The following is an 18,562-nucleotide window of genomic DNA, read 5'->3' on the forward strand; positions in this document are numbered from 1 at the left end:
TGATCGTGATGATCGTGATCGTGAATCGTGATCGATAATAGTGTTCACAATCGCTATGTCGTATGTACTCCCGATACGTGTACCAAATTTCCGATACGTGTACCAAATTCCCGATACGTGTAACTGTACCAAATCAACAGTTAAAAGGATTTTGAGCCGATAGCTGTTACGGCCTTGGCAAGATCGATGGAGACAGCGTTTATTGTACTTTTAATGAAGGACACTGTCTCAAGCCCCAGTCCCCATCACGGATGGGGCTCAGCGGGTTTACCCGAGCCTGGTGGCGAAGGGCAAGGTACACGCTGGCCCGTCCAGTGTAGCGCGCGTGCGGCCCCGGATATCGAAGGGCATTAAACGTTCATTAAACATTAAACATTCATTAAAGGATTACGAAACGAAAAACATTACGAAATTATCCGAAACGGATTGACCGTTTGCCCTTCACATGACTCGTGGTGGTCCCTCTCGGCTCTCCCCCCGTTGGTATTTTTGCGCACCTAAGATTGTTCACGGTTCTGTTTTAATATTATTTAAATATGTTTTACCTTTCCCCTTCAGTGTTTTACTCAGTGATATTTTACAACACGCTGTTTTTCTTCCTATTTAAAAGGCTTTTCTCAATTTCCTCTCCAACTCATTCCACCTCAAAAAAAAGAAATTCAATATCTTATACGTCTCCCTCACTACATGGACTAAATTCACAATCATTCCATCCCTCCTCCATCATTCTGAACCGGATTGCTAACTTGAAAATCACAACAAACCCAATTTGTTTTCAATGTTCGTCTTTCATTAATCATCCACTTTCTAAACTCCCCTCTTGCCCCTCCCATCCAAATCCCTCCCCTTGCACCTACACTCCTGAACTCCCCCCTTGCCCTGCCACTCTTAAACTCCCCCCCTGCCCCTCCACTCCTGAACTCCCCCCTTGTCCTTCCACTCCTGAACTCCCCCCTTGCCCTTCCCCTCCTAAACTCCCCCCTCACTCCTCCCCTTCAATACTCCCCCCCAACCCCTCCCATTCAAATCTCCCCCCATACCATTCCTCTCCAATTATCCCTCCTCCCCCCTCCTCCTCAAAGCTGCCTCCTCCCCACTTCGTCTCCCTTCTATCTCATACCTCCACCCCCCCCAACCTTCTTCTTTCCTCTGCCCCCCCCCCCTCAAACAACCCCTCACTGTGCCTCATCCCTTCACCTTCAAACCTTTCATCCTCCTCATCCTTCCCTTTCTTGGAACTCTTCTGCAATCGCTGACACACTAACAACTGCTCTCCCTACCTCCCCCTCTCATCCTTCATCTTACCCTACTCCTCCCCTCCCCTGTCCTGTACCCGATGCTCCCCCTCTCTCTTCATTAACGGTATGGACCTCAAACATCCGGGGCCTTCGCTCAAACCTGACTGATCTCTCCATACAGGTTGCTTCTGACAATCCAGACTTGATCTGCTTAACAGAGACTTTCCTCCTTCAAGATGTCTCTGATTCCTTAATATCTCTTCCTGGTTACTCCCTCCTCCGGTATGATAGACCTGAGCCTCGGCCTGGTGGTGGGATGGCTATCTTTATCAAAAACTCTCTTCCTCACTCTCCTTGCACTGCCCTCTCTCCTCCTCACCCCCAGGAGTACCTCTGGCTACGGCTTCCTCTCCGCTCCCACCTTTTGTTCATATGTGTTCTGTACCGTCCCCCAAACAGTGATGACTCCATCTACATTTCACTGTCCGACAACATGGACCAACTTCTATCCACTCATCCCAACTCTCTCTTCCTCATATGTGGTGACTTCAATTGTCATCATGCCACCTGGTTGGGTGTGGGTTCCTCTCTCACCAGTCATGGCACCTCAGCAAAGGACTTCTGTGACTCACTGGGATTGACACAATCTGTCAATTTCCCGACCCAGATCTCAGCCAATGGAGTATCTTCTCTTCTAGACTTGGTTATGACTAACTTCCCTGCTAATGTATGCTGCTCTTCTTCTGCTCCAATCGGTTCTTCCGATCATGTGCTTGTCAAAGTGGACATCTCTCTGGCCATTCTCAGAGAGCCTCCTCAGCGTCCATGAGTCTGGCATTTCACTCAGGCCGACTGGGACGGTCTTCAAGCAGCCATCAATCGTCTGGATTGGTCTCCCATCTCCACTGCCTCTGACATCAATTCTTACTGGGAATTCTTCCAAAGCAAACTGATCTCTCTCATGCACAGATTTATCCCATCTCGCCTTCAGTTGTCTTACCCTTCCTCCCGTCCATGGTACACTGAATCTTGTGGTGAGGCAGTTGCCCTGAAACAACTTGCCTTTGCCTTTTGGAAGGCTAATCCAACTGAAGGAAATCTCAGTTCCTTCCACCAAGCTCGGAACAAGTGTGTGTCTACCCTCAGGAGTGCCAGGAAGCACTATCTCTCCTCACTCAAGAATGAACTCTCAAACCTGTCTCCTTCCTCCAAATCCTGGTGGCGTCTGGTCAAATCCGTTTCTGGTGTTTGTTCCCCCTCCATCCCCTCCCTTACCTCAAATGGCCACACAGTTGACATCGCACGTGACAAAGCCGAATGCCTCAACTCTGTGTTTGCCTCAAAATCCTTAGTCCCAAACCCATCTCTCTCTGTTCCCACCTTTCCCAGTCGAACCAAACTGCTCCTGGACTCTGTGACCTTCTCTCCTGACAAGGTGGAGGAGTTTTTGTCAAACCTCGACTCTGATTCTGCAACTGGACCAGATGGCATCAGCCCACGGGTCCTAAAATCCTGCTCTGCCGCTCTATCTCACCCTCTCTCTGTTCTTTTCACCCTATCTTTTGCTCAATGTCATCTGCCAGCATCCTGGAAATAAGCAAACATTACCGCTTTACACAAAAAAGGTGCAAAAACAGATCCTTGCAACTACAGACCAATCAGCCTGCTCCCAATTATCAGCAAAGTCATGGAATCCATCATTGCTTCGGATATGAAATCTTTCCTCTTCTCCAATGGCTTGATCTCTGATCATCAATTTGGTTTCAGACCAGGTCACTCTACTCTGGACATGCTGCTTCTGCTGTCTCAACAATGGATGGAGGTCCTCAATGCCAAACAGGAAATCAGAGCTGTCTCCCTTGACATATCACGTGCCTTCGATACGGTCTGGCACCCAGCTCTGCTCACCAAACTCTCCTCCTATGGTATCCATGGAAATCTCCATGCATGGCTTGCGGACTTCCTCTCTGGTCGTAGTCAACGTGTGGCCCTGAATGGATTTCTCTCATCTCCCCTTCCCGTTCAGGCTGGAGTTCCCCAAGGCAGTGTGCTGGGCCCTGTGCTTTTTCTGGTCTTTATCAATGATCTCTCCGACTCTCTGGAAAATCCTCTGTATCTCTTTGCTGATGACTCCACTCTCTGCCACTCCATTCCTCTTCCCTCAGATCGGCAGTCTGCAGCCTCCTCACTCTCTGAAGACCTGGACAAAATCACAGACTGGTCAAACATGTGGAACATGTCTTTCAATCCTGACAAATCTCACACTCTTACTATGTCTCTCCGAAAAGATCGACTGGACAACCCTCCCATCTACTTTCTCAACAATCCTCTCCAAGAAGTTCTGTCGCTCAAGCTTTTGGGTCTCACCATCTGCCATGATCTTTCTTGGGAAAACCACATTTCCAAGCTGGCCTCCAAAGCCAGTTGCCGACTGGGCATCCTCCGTCGTGCGAAGTCCTTCCTAGGCACACCTGAGCTCCTCACCACATACAAGGCTTTCATCCGCAGCTCAATGGAATACTGTTCTCCCCTATGGGCTGGTGCTCCTGCCTCACACCTGGCTCAGCTTCACGCTGTTGAATCCAAAGCTTTCAGAATCATTGGAATCTCCCGCGATGAAGCTATCTCTGAGGGCCTTTCACTCACTCACCGCAGGCAGGTAGGTGGTCTTTCTGTCTTCTACCGACTCCTCTCCGGCCTTGCTCCCCCAGCTCTCTCTGTGCTCTGTCCCCCAAATATTCCTACAGGTCGCACAAGATCTGCCAGCCACCCTCTGATGGTTAAACTGCCGAAATCTCGGCTCTCTGCTCACCTTCACTCTTTCATTCCTCTTTTCTCCCGCCTCTGGAACAAACTCCCACACTCACTTCAATCACACTCCTCCCTCCAGGTCTTCAAAACAGCTGTTCACCACCATCTCTTATCTTCCCCCATCCAAAACCTTGATCTTTTCTACCCCCACTAATTCACCCCAGATCCACCTTGTTTGAAATTCCAACTTCTTTCCTGGAAGTCTTGGCAGTGTCCATATGTTTTATACCTCTCCCTCCCCCCCCCCCCCTTCCCATGCCTTCCCCCCAAAGCCCTCTCCCTCCCACAGTTCTCTCGATGTCTCCCTGCTCTCAAATGTTGTGTTTGTGTCCTTCCCCCTCTCTCCCCATCTTGTCTACCGCTCCCGATGTTATTTGTTTTGTGTGTCTGTCTTTCTGTGTGATTAATGTTCGCTCTTTCACGAGCCTCGATCTTGTATACAAAAAAAAAAAAAAAATTACGTTCACACCGTCACGTCAAACACTACCGTGCACACATACATCGTCACAATGAGAACATCGTCACAATGAACGTTATGCGAACGTGAATGTTATGCGGGAGTCCAAACCTGAGAATACTGGAGACCAAAGCTGAAATTGGAAAAACTAAATCGCCTATTTTACTCCTGGAGATCCCAGGATTACCCACAAAATATCGTTTTGATCGGTTCATCCGTTTTTGCGGTACCTTCGAACAGACGGACAGACATATGGTGAATTATAGTAAGATTCATGTGTCAATAATCCTATCCTTACAATGTAAAACATTTTATCCTGATTAATATTCTGTTATGTTTGTTCAATTTTTGCAATATTTGTTTTGATATCACCTGATGTTTCATTATAAGTTACAATTAAATCTTTTATCCTATCTAATTTTCCATGAAGTACATCAAATTCCATGTTAAATTTATTAATTATTTCATTATCAATGTTAATAATATCTATTTTTTCATTTAAGTTATTCATTTGTATTATAATTCTCATCCTGTTAAACGAAAAATCAATTTTTTAGTTTTATGATTATTTTAGTGAAATTTTGGAAATTTTAGGAAATTCGAGAAAATCGTGAAATCTGACAAATCAGAAATTTTGAAAATCATTTTTTTTTTTTTTTGAAAATTGTGAAATCTGAAAAATTGGGAAAATCGAGAAAATCGTGAAAATCTGAAAACAAATAATTAATTGGTCACTTCCGGTTTGTGGTGAGTCACTTCCTGTTTTTTGGGTTGAGGCAGTTTCGGTTTGGGAGTAAGGAGGATGTGGGGAATGTGGGGAGGGTGTGGAGGGTGCCCTGGCCTGAAACCTACCGTATACATCTACTCACGACTCAATGGGTATCTTGACGAAACTCAAATTTGTTTTGCAATGAAAATGCTCACAAAGCAGCTGGAAATCTAGCAGTCATACTAATGCCATTGTAAATGGAGTTGCTTTTGGAGATGCCATTTTTAAAATTGCTGTTTATTTTTATATTTACAGTGTCAAGGCTCGTGGAAGAGTTGGAACATTGAACAGTTAAGGATGCAACAGAGTAAAAGGAACAGTAAAGTGAGGTGAGGAAAAACCAACTGCAGAGGTGAAGGACAAAATATAGGGAGACATGAACAAACGAAGGGTGTGGGGAGGAATGAGGGGTATGGGAGGACACATGGGGTGGACAAAATTAATACAGAAATAAACACTCATTAAAAAAAGGAAAACGTTTTGGAAGGAGGTGGGCGTGGGAGGGGAAGGCGGTCAACAAGGTTAGAACATATCATGGTTTTGGATTGGGGGACAATTTGAGATGGTGAAGCACAGCTGTTTTCAAGCCCTGGAGGAAAGAATGAGATTGAAGAGAATGTGGAGGTTGGTTCCACAAGTGGGAAAAAGAGGAACAAATGAGTGGAGGTGAACAGTGACTGGGTTTTGGGAGTTTCTCCAGAAGGGGGTTGATGGTGGACAATGTGTGCCCTGCAGAAACCTGGGAGGGGGAAAGCACAGAAAGAGCAGAAGGTTCGTGACCATAAAGGAGGTGGTGGAAGACAGACACCAACAACCTTGGGTCTCACTATCTGCCATTATCTTTCCTGGGAAAACCACATTTCAAATCTGGCCTCCAAAGCCAGTCGCCGACTGGGCAGCCTCCGTCATGCGAAGTCCTTCCTTGGCACACCTGAGCGCCTCACCACATACAATTCTTTCATCCGCAGCTCAATGGAATACTGCTCTCCCCTCTGAGCTGGTGCTCCTGCCTCACACCTAGCTCGTCTTCACGCTGTTGAAACCAAAGCATTCAGAATCATTGGAATCTCCCGCGATGAAGCTAACTCCAAGGGCCTCTCACTCACTCACTCACCGCAGGCAGGTTGGTGGTCTTTCCGTCTTCTAGCGACTCCTCTCTGGCCTTGCCCCCCCCCCCCCCCAGCTCTCTCTGGGCTCTGCCCCTCAAATATTCCTACAGGTCGCACAAGATCTGCCTGCAACCCTCTTATGGTTAAACTGCCAAAATCAAGACTCTCTGCTCACCTTCACTCCTTCATTCCTCTTTTCTCCCGCCTCTGGAACAAACTCCCTCACTCTCTTCAATCCCACTCCACCCTCCAGGTCTTTAAAACAGCTGTTCACCACCATCTCTTATCTTCCCCCATCCAAAACCTTGATCTTTTCTACCCCCACTAATTTCACCCCAATTCCACTTTTTTGAAATACCAACTTCTGTCCTGGAAGTCCTTGGTGTCCTTGTGTTTTATACTTCTACCCCCCCTCCCACGCCTCCTCCCCCCAAGCCCTCTCCCGCCCACACATCTCCCTGCTCTCAAATGTTGTGTTTGTGTGCTTCCCCTTCTCTCCCCATCTTGTCTTCCGCTCCCTCTTTTTATATATTTTGTTTGTCTGGTTGATTTGTTTGTGAAGTAATTGTTAGCTCTTTCACGAGCCTCGATTCAGTATAAACCACCTTTAGAGGCCATTTTTCCCCGCAAGCGGGGGTTGGCCTTTTTCGGGAACCGTGGTTGTTGTTGTTTTTCGGTCCCCTTTTTGAAGCAATGTTTTACGGCCAGATGCCCTTCCTGACGCCAACCCTTTTTGCCGCCTTTAACGACAAACAGGGAATTACCAGTGAACTGGTCCTCAATTTGCCGACCTCGGAAGGATGACAGGCTGAGTCAACCCCCCTGGCGTTAATTCAGCGATCGACCGGGATTCGAACCCAGGATCCTAGGATCCTAAGCTGACACCCTAGCCGCTAGTCCAACACCAGGGTTCAACACCTCGATTCAGTATACAAAACCAAAAAAAAAAACCTGTCTGATGAAGTGATGGGCCAATAAACTCGACTTCATTGAAGGAGATTCCAATAAATCAATGTTTCGATGTGCCATGAAAAAGCTTACACAATGGAGGTTGCCCAGTTGGCGGCTGGCTTTGGATGCCAACTTTGAAATATGCTATGCCCAAGGAAGATCATGGCTGATGGTGACAACCAAGAGTTTGAGTGACTGAACTTCCTCAAGAGGGCTGTTAAGAAAGTAGAAGGGGGTGTGGGCAGGAGTATTAAACAGTCCTTTCGGAGACAGAGTGAGGGTAACAGTGTGAGATTTGTCAGGATTGAAAGAGGTATTCCAAGTGTTTGACCAGCTTGTTATTTCATCAAGGTCTGAAGAGAGGGAAGAGGCTGCTGCCTGTCTGTCTGAACGATGTGCGATGTCACGGCAGAGGGTGAAGTCGTCAGCAAATAAAGGGGATTTTCCAGAGGGTCAGAGCGATCGTTAATGAAGATTAGGATTACGGATAGGACTACGCTCAGAACACTGCCTTGGGGCCCTCCAGTCTAAACAGGGTGAGGAGACTAAAAGATTGTTTGAGAGGCACACATTGGCCACACTACCAGTAGAGGAAGTTCGTTTTTATTTTTTATTTTTTTGGATACAAGAGCGAAGCTCGTGTAAGAGCTAACATTAATTACAAAAACCATAAACGGACACATAAAACGTATAATAAATGGAGCAGGAGACAAGATGGGAGGGAGAGGGTCAGGGGAAAGGGTGTGGGAGAGGTATAAAACAAATGGACACTACTAGGACCTCCGGTAAAGAAGCCGGTATTTCAAAAAGGTGGTTCTGGGGTGAATTGACAGGGTGAGAAAAGATCAAGGTTTTGGATGGGGAATAAGAGATGGTTGTGAACAGCTGTTTTGGAGACCTGGAGGGAGGAGTGGGATTGAAAAGAGTGTGGGAGTTTGTTCCAGAGGCTGGAGAAAATATGAATGAAAGAGTGAAGGTGGGCAGAGAGTCTTGATTTTGGCAGTTTCACCAGAAGAGGGTTACTGGCAGATCTTGTGCGACCTGAAGGAACATTTGGGAGACAGAGCTGGGGGTGCTCGGCCGGAGAGTCGTCGGTAGAAGACAGAAAGACCACCAACCTGCCTGTGGTGAGCGAGTGAAAGGCCCTCAGAATCGGCTTCCATCCCGAAAGCTTTGGTTTCAACGGCGTGTACCTGATTTAGTTGTGAGGCAGGAGCACCAGCCCAGAGGGTAGAGTCCTATTCCATCAAGCTGCAGATGAAAGCTTTGTATGTGGTGAGGAGCTCAGGTGTGCCAAGGAAGGACTTCACACGACGGAGGATGCCCAGTGGTTGACTGGGTTTGGAGGCCAGCTTGGAAATGTCGTTTTCCCAGGAAAGATCATTGCAGATAGCGAAACCCAAAAGCTCGAGTGACAGAACTTCTTGGAGAGCATTGTTGAGAAAGTAGTTGGGAGGGTTTTCCAGATGGTCTTTTCGGAGAGACATAGTGAGAGTGTGAGGATGACAAAAGCCAAAATCCACCAGGGACCATGAAGACAAAATGCACGATTGCGTCCGCCTTTCACGAACACCAGGAAATGAGAGGGTGTGATGTGCGAATGCCACCGCCAAGAGCGAGCCCGATCTCCAACCGCACACAACGAGGACCCAATGCAATAGAGCACCGTATATGTGACCGTTCGCTTGCAATGTCCCTGGTGCAAGAGGACTAAATGTCGGGACTTGACTGTTCATGATGAAATCCAGATGCCGAGAGAGATGTATATGCGGCCGTTCGTCACCAAAGCCAGCACCCAAGAGAGAACAACTGTGACTGCATGGCACCAATGTCCCAACGCAAGAGCTAAAATGTCCATGTCTGCTCGCCACCAAATCCAGGACCCAGGAGGCACGACTGCTCGTAATGTAGGCCAGCCCGGAGAGAGAGAGAGAGAACAACGAATGTGACCACTCTCATCAATGTCCCTGGCGCAAGAGAATAATATGTCCGGCCCCAAGTCTTTTGTTCTCAAGGCTCTGACGTCATCCGACGATCCTCATGCGTGCACCTATCAGCGGGTACCTCTCATCGCTCGACAATACCGGACCAATCACCACCCCTCAGGGCGTGGCCTCGCGGGCCTGCCTGCTTGATGTTGCGATGTGGCAGGTGGCGGCGCCAGCGTTATTGTGCAGTGTCTTGTTCCGGTTACTTTCATTTAATGTTTGTTTTCGGTGTGGAGTGCATGGTAGGTGTGTTTTACCTGGCCTACTATATTCCATTGCCTACCTCCCATAAACGTAACAACATAACATAAACATAACGGTATTTTTTATGTTGCTTTCAGAAGTATTAATATGTATAATTTTGTGTGCTCCTTCCATGTCCATCACATTTTATTCTAGAATGTAGCGAATGCTGAAGCATGAAACCAATAAATTCCACATTCCTGTAGCACCTTCAGTCACACGTCAGACATGGACAGCAAGTTCGTGAAGGACTTCCATGAAAAACGTACCCGTTCGCAAACAAACGGGTACATTTGTAACATACTCAGTCAATGGCGAATCTGCATATGGCGATCCGCGAATTCACGTTCAGAAAGTAGAAACCATCACGGCATGTCGTCATTCACTTGAACTTGATATCTTTTTTCATTCCAAACAGCATAACTCCAATCACAAATTAAATACTGCAACGATTGACAGTCCGACTACTGCAATAGCCTCCTCTATGGTTCACCCTCAAAAATCACCAATAAACTCCAATACATTCAGAACTCCGCTGCCCGTCTACTCACCCATTCCCGGACCCGTGACCACATCACCCCCGTCCTTTACAAGCTTCACTGGCTCCCCACCCCCCAGAGAATCCAGTACAAAATCCTCCTCTTGACATACAAAGCCCTCCATAACCTGGCCCCATCCTACCTGGCTGACCTCCTCTCCAGACACACTCCCACCCGCAACCTCCGCTCTGCTGGTACCAACCTCCTGACCCCCTCCATCCGGACCAAATTCAGATCCTGGGGGGACAGGGCCTTCTCCATCACTACTCACACCCTCTGGAACTCACTACCTCACACCATCAGAGACTCCTCCTCACTCACCACATTCAAAACATCACTAAAGACCCACCTGTTCAACACTGCATTCAACATTCAACCCACAGCATTTAACCCCTGACTATCTCCTCTCCTTCTCCCTCCTTTTGCTTTAAATATTTCCCTATTGATTCTTGTCTTTTTGCAATTGTTGTTTTCATGTATTGTTATGCATTATGTTTTCCACTCTGTCAAAGCGCCTTTGGGCTACTTGAAAAGCACTATACAAAATAAATGAATTATTATTATTATTATTATTATTAAATAACATTAATATAAAAAATAAACTTTTAACAACATTCGTGACATAAACAAATATTTAAATCCTGATGTGAAGTTCCGTACGGTTGGGTGAATACAATTACGAATTCAAAATCATAATTGTATTCACTCAATTCCAATCATCAATTGATACTTTAACAAAACGATTGACATGATTAACGTTTAACAATAATTTAACATTACGATTGAATGACGGTTGTATTTGGATGTTATCAAACCTGCGCATTTCCGTCATCTGTCCACTTCCGCATTCGCGGCAGGTTCATAATTGCCATCAAAATCTAAACAGTATTTGTCGAATTTCAATAAAAGCTACATCACTGTTCATATCGATAAATATTATTCCATCGTGTTTTGGAAAATTGGAAAACTTGGAAAAACAATATAGCCTATTTTACTCCCAGGGGTCCTAGGAATGCCCACCCAAAATATCGTTGCGATCAGTTGAGCCGTTTTTGCGGTACCTTCGAAAGGATAGACGGACATTTGTTGAATTATAGTAAGATTCATTTATATGTACATATATATATATATATGTATATATTTATGCATGTATCTTTCTGCATCACAGACACCAGTTGGCGCTCTGAAGCTACGTTTCAATTCACGGTGGAGAGATTCAGCAAGCTATCTGACACATTACTAAGTCCGGCGTACTTCATCCGTAACCTGCCCTGGAAGATTATGGTGATGCCACGGACACACCAGGAAAGGCCAAATCAGAAGACCTTGGGTTTCTTTCTCCAATGCAATGCTGAATCTGAGTCTACGTAAGTTTACCAGCCCAGCTTTGGTTGTTTTGCCCTTATTTGATAGCTGGCACTCAGCGTAATTTTGCCATCAGCAGAGGCATTAAGAAATGGAAATGATCACTAATGTGTGTCCTGCATTTCCCCTTCCTTCCTCACACCCTCACCTCTGCTCCCCAAAAAAGGAGGGTTCAATTTGTCCAACAATCCTGAAAAAAGCATCCCGCCCCCTGTCCCCCCTTAAACAACAAGAAAAATGCAACGTTTTTTCATGCCTTTGCGATGAAGTCGCCAGAGGCATTATGTTTTTGTGTTGTCCGTCCGACATGCGTACGTGATAGGTTTTTGTTGCTGTGTTAACTTAAGAACAGCTGAAGGGATCTAAGTCAAACTTGGTACAAGTATGTATAATGATGTAAAGATCAACTGCAAATATTATGGTGTAAAAAGGTCAAAGGTCCCTTTACGTATTAATTCTGTTACTTCGCTAACTTGTGAACCAGTGATGGGATTCTGACTAAACCTGGTTGGTATAGGTATACATGATGATACAAAGATGAACTGATTAGGTTGTGGCATCAATAGGTCATACGTCTGAGGTCACATTAAAACTCCTGTTAATGGGATACCATTGGCTATGGGATTTGAACTAAACTAAATACATGTACAGATTATATTTTGAGATCCAATGGTCTTAAGGTGGTCAAAGTTAGAGTAAGCAAAGACCTGATGTGGGCAGAGGCATATCGGTTGACGTTGCGACGTCGAATTGTGTCTCGTTTTTGTAGGCAATATCGATGCTCAATCTTGTAATTGATACAAGAAACGAGTTGAGGATTTTGTGTACAAATAAAACAACAAAAACCAGGCGTGAGCTCACCACCACACTATAGCAAGGTCACTTAATGCTGTAGCCGTTACGACTTTCAGACATAGCACTTGGGAACAGTCCTTTCCACTCGTACTCAAACAAGATAACACTGAACAAGTATATCACCCCTGATGGGGATAGTTTTGTATGTTTAGCAACATGGTGACAAAACAAAAGCAGAGACTGCAGTGAAACCGAGCTGAGTAGTGAAACCTTTGGATAATCCAGACAAGTCTGGTAACTGCTGGTGTGGCGTCAGTTGGTGTTTATCTGCTGAGCAGTGTCGAGCTCTGATGATTTTTTTTCTTCCCTTTTTCTAAATTTTAGTGCCATGTAAAGTGTTTCAAATGGGTTCAAAGAATAGAAATAGTGAAGGAGAACAAAAACATGTCAATAACTGTTGCAGACAAGTTTAAAATAAGAGAAACCTGAAAGTGGCTTGGCGGGAATAAGGATCGTGGAGGAATTCGGCATATCTAAACAAAGTGTCTGATATTAAGAAAAACAAAGACAAAACTAGAAGGGCACTTGGTAGAGTGCATACCTCTTCCATGCAATACCTGATCAAGTCGAACGTATCAGGCCCGATACATTTTTGAAATATGCTCTATATCTTTGGTCTCATCTCTCAGTAGTGAAGAATCATTTTAATAATTTTAAAAGTCTTGTATCCGGAACCCAATTCGGAGATTCACCAAAATTGAATACATCTGTCCTTGTCACACACCTATCCTATCCACGAAGTTTTGGCTGAATTTGTCGACAACATTTTGTGATATGCTGCACACAAATAAACAAACAGACAGGGGTTAAAACATAACCCTCCGTCCCTCGCAGTTGGCGGAGGTACTGAAGAGTTTTCTTCCAAGTTTGATGTCGATTCCGGTAGAACTCTGTTAACAAGAAAAACTTTGAAAAACAGCCTAAGGATATACAACTGGAAGAAGCCATTTACAAGTGGTATTTCCAGCGGCGTTTGAGTGATGTTGGTGTTTGTGGCATTGAGCTTCAGTCTGTCACCGAAAGACTCGCTATACAGTCACGTGAAAAAGTAAGTACACCCCATGTAAAGTTTTGACTTTTTCAACATATTTCAACATACAGCTATTTGATCTTCATTTCAACAATATTGATAGATAAAGGTGATTTCATACAACAAATATCATGAAACATTTACATTTTGTAGTACATTGTATAATTTAAATAAACATAAATGCAAATTTCGCATGTGGAAAAAGTAAGTACACCCATACATTTATCACTACTTCAAATACCTAAAATTAGAATCAGGTGCACCAGCTCAGGTGCAAATGATTAGAACATCGGTAGAGAGGATCGTGGAGGAACCTGTCTTATTTAAACGTCAGACATTTCGTTTGGTTTGCTCTTTGTTGTTGAAGTGTGTGGCGTCACCATGCCTAGATCAAAAGAGCTCTCTGAGGCCTTCAGAAAGAAGGTTATAGATGCCTACGAGTCTGGGAAGGGATTTTAAAAGATCTCCAAACAATTTGAAATCAATCATTTGACTGTCCGGAAGATCATCTGCAAGTGGAGAAGATTCCAAAAAACTGCCAACTTGTTCAGGCCAGGCCGCCCCAGCAAGTTCAGCCCGAGAGCAGACCGCAAGATGCTGAAAGAAGTCTGAGAACCCCAGAATGTCATCACGGGACCTACAGGTAGCTCTTGCCACTGTTGATGTCAAAGTGCACGAGTCTACCATTAGAAAGAGGCTGCACAAATTTGATCTACATGGGAGGTGTGCTAGGAGGAAACCTTTGCTGTCCAGAAAGAACATCAGGGCAAGACTAAAGTTTGCCAATGAACACCAAGGCAAAGACCAGAATTTCTGGAACAATGTGCTCTGGACAGATGATTCAAAGGTAGAGCTATTTGGCCACAGTACCAGAAGACATGTTTGGCAAAAACCAAAGACAGCATTTGACCACAAGAACCTGATACCAACTGTAAAGCATGGTGGTGGAAATATTATGGTTTGGGGCAGCTTTGCTGCATCAGGGCCTGGGCAGCTCACCATCATCAAATCCACTATGAATTCTTCATTGTACCAGAGGGTGCTTGAGGATAATGTGAGGCCATCTGTCGGAGAGTTGAAGCTCAATCGAAGGTGGACCTTGCAACATGACAATGACCCTAAACATACCAGTAAATCCACCAAGGAATGGCTGAAAAGAAAGAAATGGAGGGTTCCGGAATGGCCAAGTCAACGCCCGGATCTAAATCCCATCGAGATGTTGTGGGGGGATTTGAAATGAGCTGTGCATGCAAGAAACCCCTCAAACTGAAAGAATTCAGCTGAAAGAATTCTGCATGGAGTAGTGGGAAAAAATTTCTCCCAGTCGATGTCAGAGACTGGTAGACAGTTATAAGAAACGCCTACTTGATGTTGTTTCTGCCAAAGGGGGCAATGCCACCTATTAGAGCCAAGGGTGTACTTACCTTTTCCACATGCGAAATTTGCATTTATGTTTATTTAAATTATACAATGGACTACAAAATGTAAATGTTTCATGATATTTGTTATATTATGTCACCTTTATCTATCAATATTGTTGAAATGAAGATCAAATAGCTGTATGTTGAAATATGTTGAAAAAGGCAAAACTTTACATGTGGTGTACTTACTTTTTCACGTGACTGTACATTTGGCATCCCAAGTTTTGTTGCGAGCAGTGGATGGTTGTGGTGCTTTTGGGAAAGACACAACATTTTCAACAAGAAAATGTATGTAAAGGCTTTAAGAGTTAATTGGTGACGTTGAAAGTGTGGAGCCATTCCGACGGAAACTAAACAGTATTATGAATGAATCAGGGCTGAGTTTAGCACAGGTGTACAATGGTGACAAAACGGCGATATTGGAAGTCTTTGCCAGAAGGTACGCAGGCTCTGAGGAGTGAAGAGACAACGCCAGGCAGAAATAAGAGCAAGAAAGGACTCTGCTCTTGTCTGTGCAGATGCTGACTGCAGCCATTGACTGAAGTTGGTCAATATGGGAAAGTAAAAACACCCACAAATTCTGAAGGAGTTCCTGTGGTGTATGTTACGGTTTGTGACCTTTTTCTTCTTCCTTCCCCCACACCCCCCCTGTGAGTTAGACCAAGTGGTTTGGTCCATGTGTATAAAGCCTATGATTGGCTGTGGGGCAGGGGAGTGGCCAGGAAGGTGATTCAGAGGAGTGAGTGGCCATTCTGGAGGATGGCTTATGGCAGAGTGCTTTTTCGGGGTTTGTAAAGTGTCCAGCTGCAATCTCTCCACCTGAAGGGTGACGTTGATCTAACTCGTGGACTTGCCTACTCTGACCCTCTCGTGCTGGGCCTGCCTTGGGGCCTACTGTTGGGCCTGCCCTGGGGCCTACTATTGGGCCTGCCTTGGTGCCTACTCATGGACTTGCCTATTCCTACCCTCTCGAGCTGGGCCTGCCTTGGGGCCTACTGTTGGGCCTGCCCTGGGGCCTATTGTTGGGCCTGCCTTGGGGCCTACTCGTGAACTTGCCTACTCCTACCCTCTCGTGTTGGGCCTGCCTTGGGGCCTACTGTTGGGCTGCCGTGGGACCTGCGACTGGACCTGCCTACTCTTGGACCTGCCTACTCTTGGACCTGCCTACTCTTGGACCGGCCTACTCTTGGACCGGCCTACTCTTGGACCTGCCTACTCTTGGACCTGCCTACTCTTGGACCTGCCTACTCTTGGACCGGCCTACTCTTGGACCGGCCTACTCTTGGACCGGCCTACTCTTGGACTGGCCTATTCGGGTTTTTCCCTCTTTTCTCCCTTCTTGGTTTTATGTGTCTGAAGAGATTTTCATGTGATAATCCATAAATAAAGACCGTGTGATTGAAGGCTTGGCTTGGTGTGCTTCAGACAATAACAAATTGGGGGCTCGTCCGGGATCTGATTTATATGATACCTGTCTTGGATTTTTTTTTCCCGCATTTGTAAGTTTTCTCATTGGCAGATAATTTGACTTTTGTTTGCGGTGCTGGTACTTATACTGCAGTCGTACACCATGGCTGAAGAGATGGATTTTGAAGTGAAGGAATTTTTGGAGAAGAAGGGGCTATCAGTGCAAGATGTAGAACTGTTACGTAAGGTAGAGTTACGAGCTGTAGCTGATCATCTTGGGGTTAGTGGGACATCTGGCATGAAAAAGGCGGAGATTGTTTCGGCTATTGTCAGTCGCATGGGTTTAGAACCGTGGGTAAGATTGAGGAGTGAAGCCTTGGACTTAGCCCGGATAGAACCAGAAGAAAGACAGCTCAGACTAAAGTTAGAAAATAAGGAACGGCAAAGAGAGTTTGAAAGAGAAAAGGAAGAACAGCAAAGAGAAAAGGAAGAAAAGCAAAGAGTTTGAAAGAGAAAAAGAAGAACGCCAACGAGAGTTTGAGTTAAGAAAATTAGAAATGCAGGTGGGATCGGCCCAACCCGTTTCCATAGATTCAGGTGGGGGTCAAAATGATCTCCCCCGTTCCTTTGATGTGGCTCGAAACATTAGGCTTGTTCCCAAGTTGAACGAGGAGGAGGTGGAAACGTTTTTTCTGTCTTTTGAAAAGATAGCAAAACGTCTTCAGTGGCCCGTACAATACTGGACCCTGCTACTACAAAGTGGGTTCATCTAGGGAGAGCCCAGGAAGTGCATTCAGCTCTGTCAGAGGACCAGTCAGAGAATTATGAGGCTGTTAAAAAGGCTGTGTTGTCAGCCTATGAGCAAGTTCTGGAAGCGTACCGGCAGAAGTTCCGAGCCCTGAAAAGACAGGCTGGGCAGACATTTGTTGAATTTGCGAGGGAGAAGGAAATGAGTTTTGATCGGTGGTATCGTTTTCTACAAGTGGATAGGACCTATGGTAATCTAAGGGAGGTTATCTTGATGGAAAAGTTTAGGAACAGTAGCCCCATGGACATTAGGACACACCTTACGGATCATAAGGTTGGTGAGTTGAAAAAAGCTGCTGTTGGTGCAGATGATTATGAACTTACCCATAAGAGAGGCCTTGGTTTTCCTCATTATGGTGCTACCTGGGATAACAGGAAGGGGGTTCGTGAGGACTGGTCAGTGGGGAAGTGGACAGACCATAGGGGTCCATGGATGCGGCCGTCTCTGGGTAGACAGCTTGAGTGGTCGAGTTAGGCATCTCACCGGGGACCGGCCCCCACGTGTTATTACTGTAAACAGAGGGGACATCTGAAGTCGAATTGTTGGAAATTGCAAAGGGAGGAGAAGCAGGGAGGCTCCGCTCGACCTATTGCATTGGTTCGAACCAAAGTCGATGATCACCATGATTGTGCCCTTTCAGTTAAAGCTGAGGATACTGCTGACTTTACGAGCCCCGGACAGGACCGTTATAAACCCATTGTGTCAAAGGGCCAGGTGTCTTGGGACGGGAAAGTCAGGTCCGTCGTTATTCTGAGGGATACTGGGGCCGCCCAGTCGTTGATGTTGTCTAACGTTTTGCCATTGACTTTGAGTAGTTCGGGGAAAGCGAGTGCCTTAATCCAGGGTATTGCAGGTCGTTATGTCCCAGTCCCCTTACATCGGGTGAACTTGAGGTCTAATTTGGTCACAGGACCCGTGATAGTAGGAATAGTCCCCACTCTCCCCATAGAGGGTATTAGTTTCCTATTGGGAAATGATTTGGCTGGCAATAGGGTTTGTGTTTCCCCAGTAGAGAAAGAGAGAGTCCTCAAAGAGACGGAGAACCCTAACTTTCGGGACTACAGTCACGTGAAAAAGTAAGTACACCCCATGTAAAGTTTTGACTTTTTCAACATATTTCAACATACAGCTGTTTGATCTTCATTTCAACAATATTGAAAGATAAAGGTAATATAATATAACAAATATCATGAAACATTTACATGTTGTAGTCCATTGTATAATTTAAATAAACATAAATGCAAGTTTCGCAAGTGGAAAAAGTAAGTACACCCTTGGCTCTAATAGGTGGTATTGCCCCCTTTGGCAGAAACAACCTCAAGTAGGCATTTCTTATAACTGTCTACCAGTCTCTGACATCGACTGGGAGAAATGCCCACTCCTCCATGCAGAATTATTTCAGCTGTGCGATGTTTGAGGGGTTTCTTGCATGCACAGCTCGTTTCAAATCCCCCACAACATCTCGATGGGATTTAGATCCGGGCTTTGACTTGGCCATTCCAGAACCCTCCATTTCTTTCTTTTCAGCCATTCCTTGGTGGATTTACTGGTGTGCTTAGGGTCATTGTCAT

General features: G+C 45.5%; 1 protein-coding gene across 6 annotated transcripts in view; it reads left to right on the forward strand.

Annotated features, from left to right (window-relative positions):
• The window catches only part of USP7 (ubiquitin specific peptidase 7), a 240,151-nt gene that overhangs the window by 48,624 nt on the left and 172,965 nt on the right, over nucleotides 1-18,562 (forward strand). For all 6 annotated transcript variants that reach the window (XM_068127513.2, XM_068127517.2, XM_068127516.2 and 3 more), the window contains exon 3: nucleotides 11,274-11,472. In XM_068127513.2, coding sequence (XP_067983614.1) covers nucleotides 11,274-11,472 — 199 coding nt within the window. The remainder of the gene's footprint in view (nucleotides 1-11,273; nucleotides 11,473-18,562) is intronic.

This window comes from Myxine glutinosa, chromosome 10 (assembly GCF_964187855.1).
Source record: "Myxine glutinosa chromosome 10, kmMyxGlut1.1, whole genome shotgun sequence".
NCBI lineage: Eukaryota > Metazoa > Chordata > Myxini > Myxiniformes > Myxinidae > Myxine > Myxine glutinosa.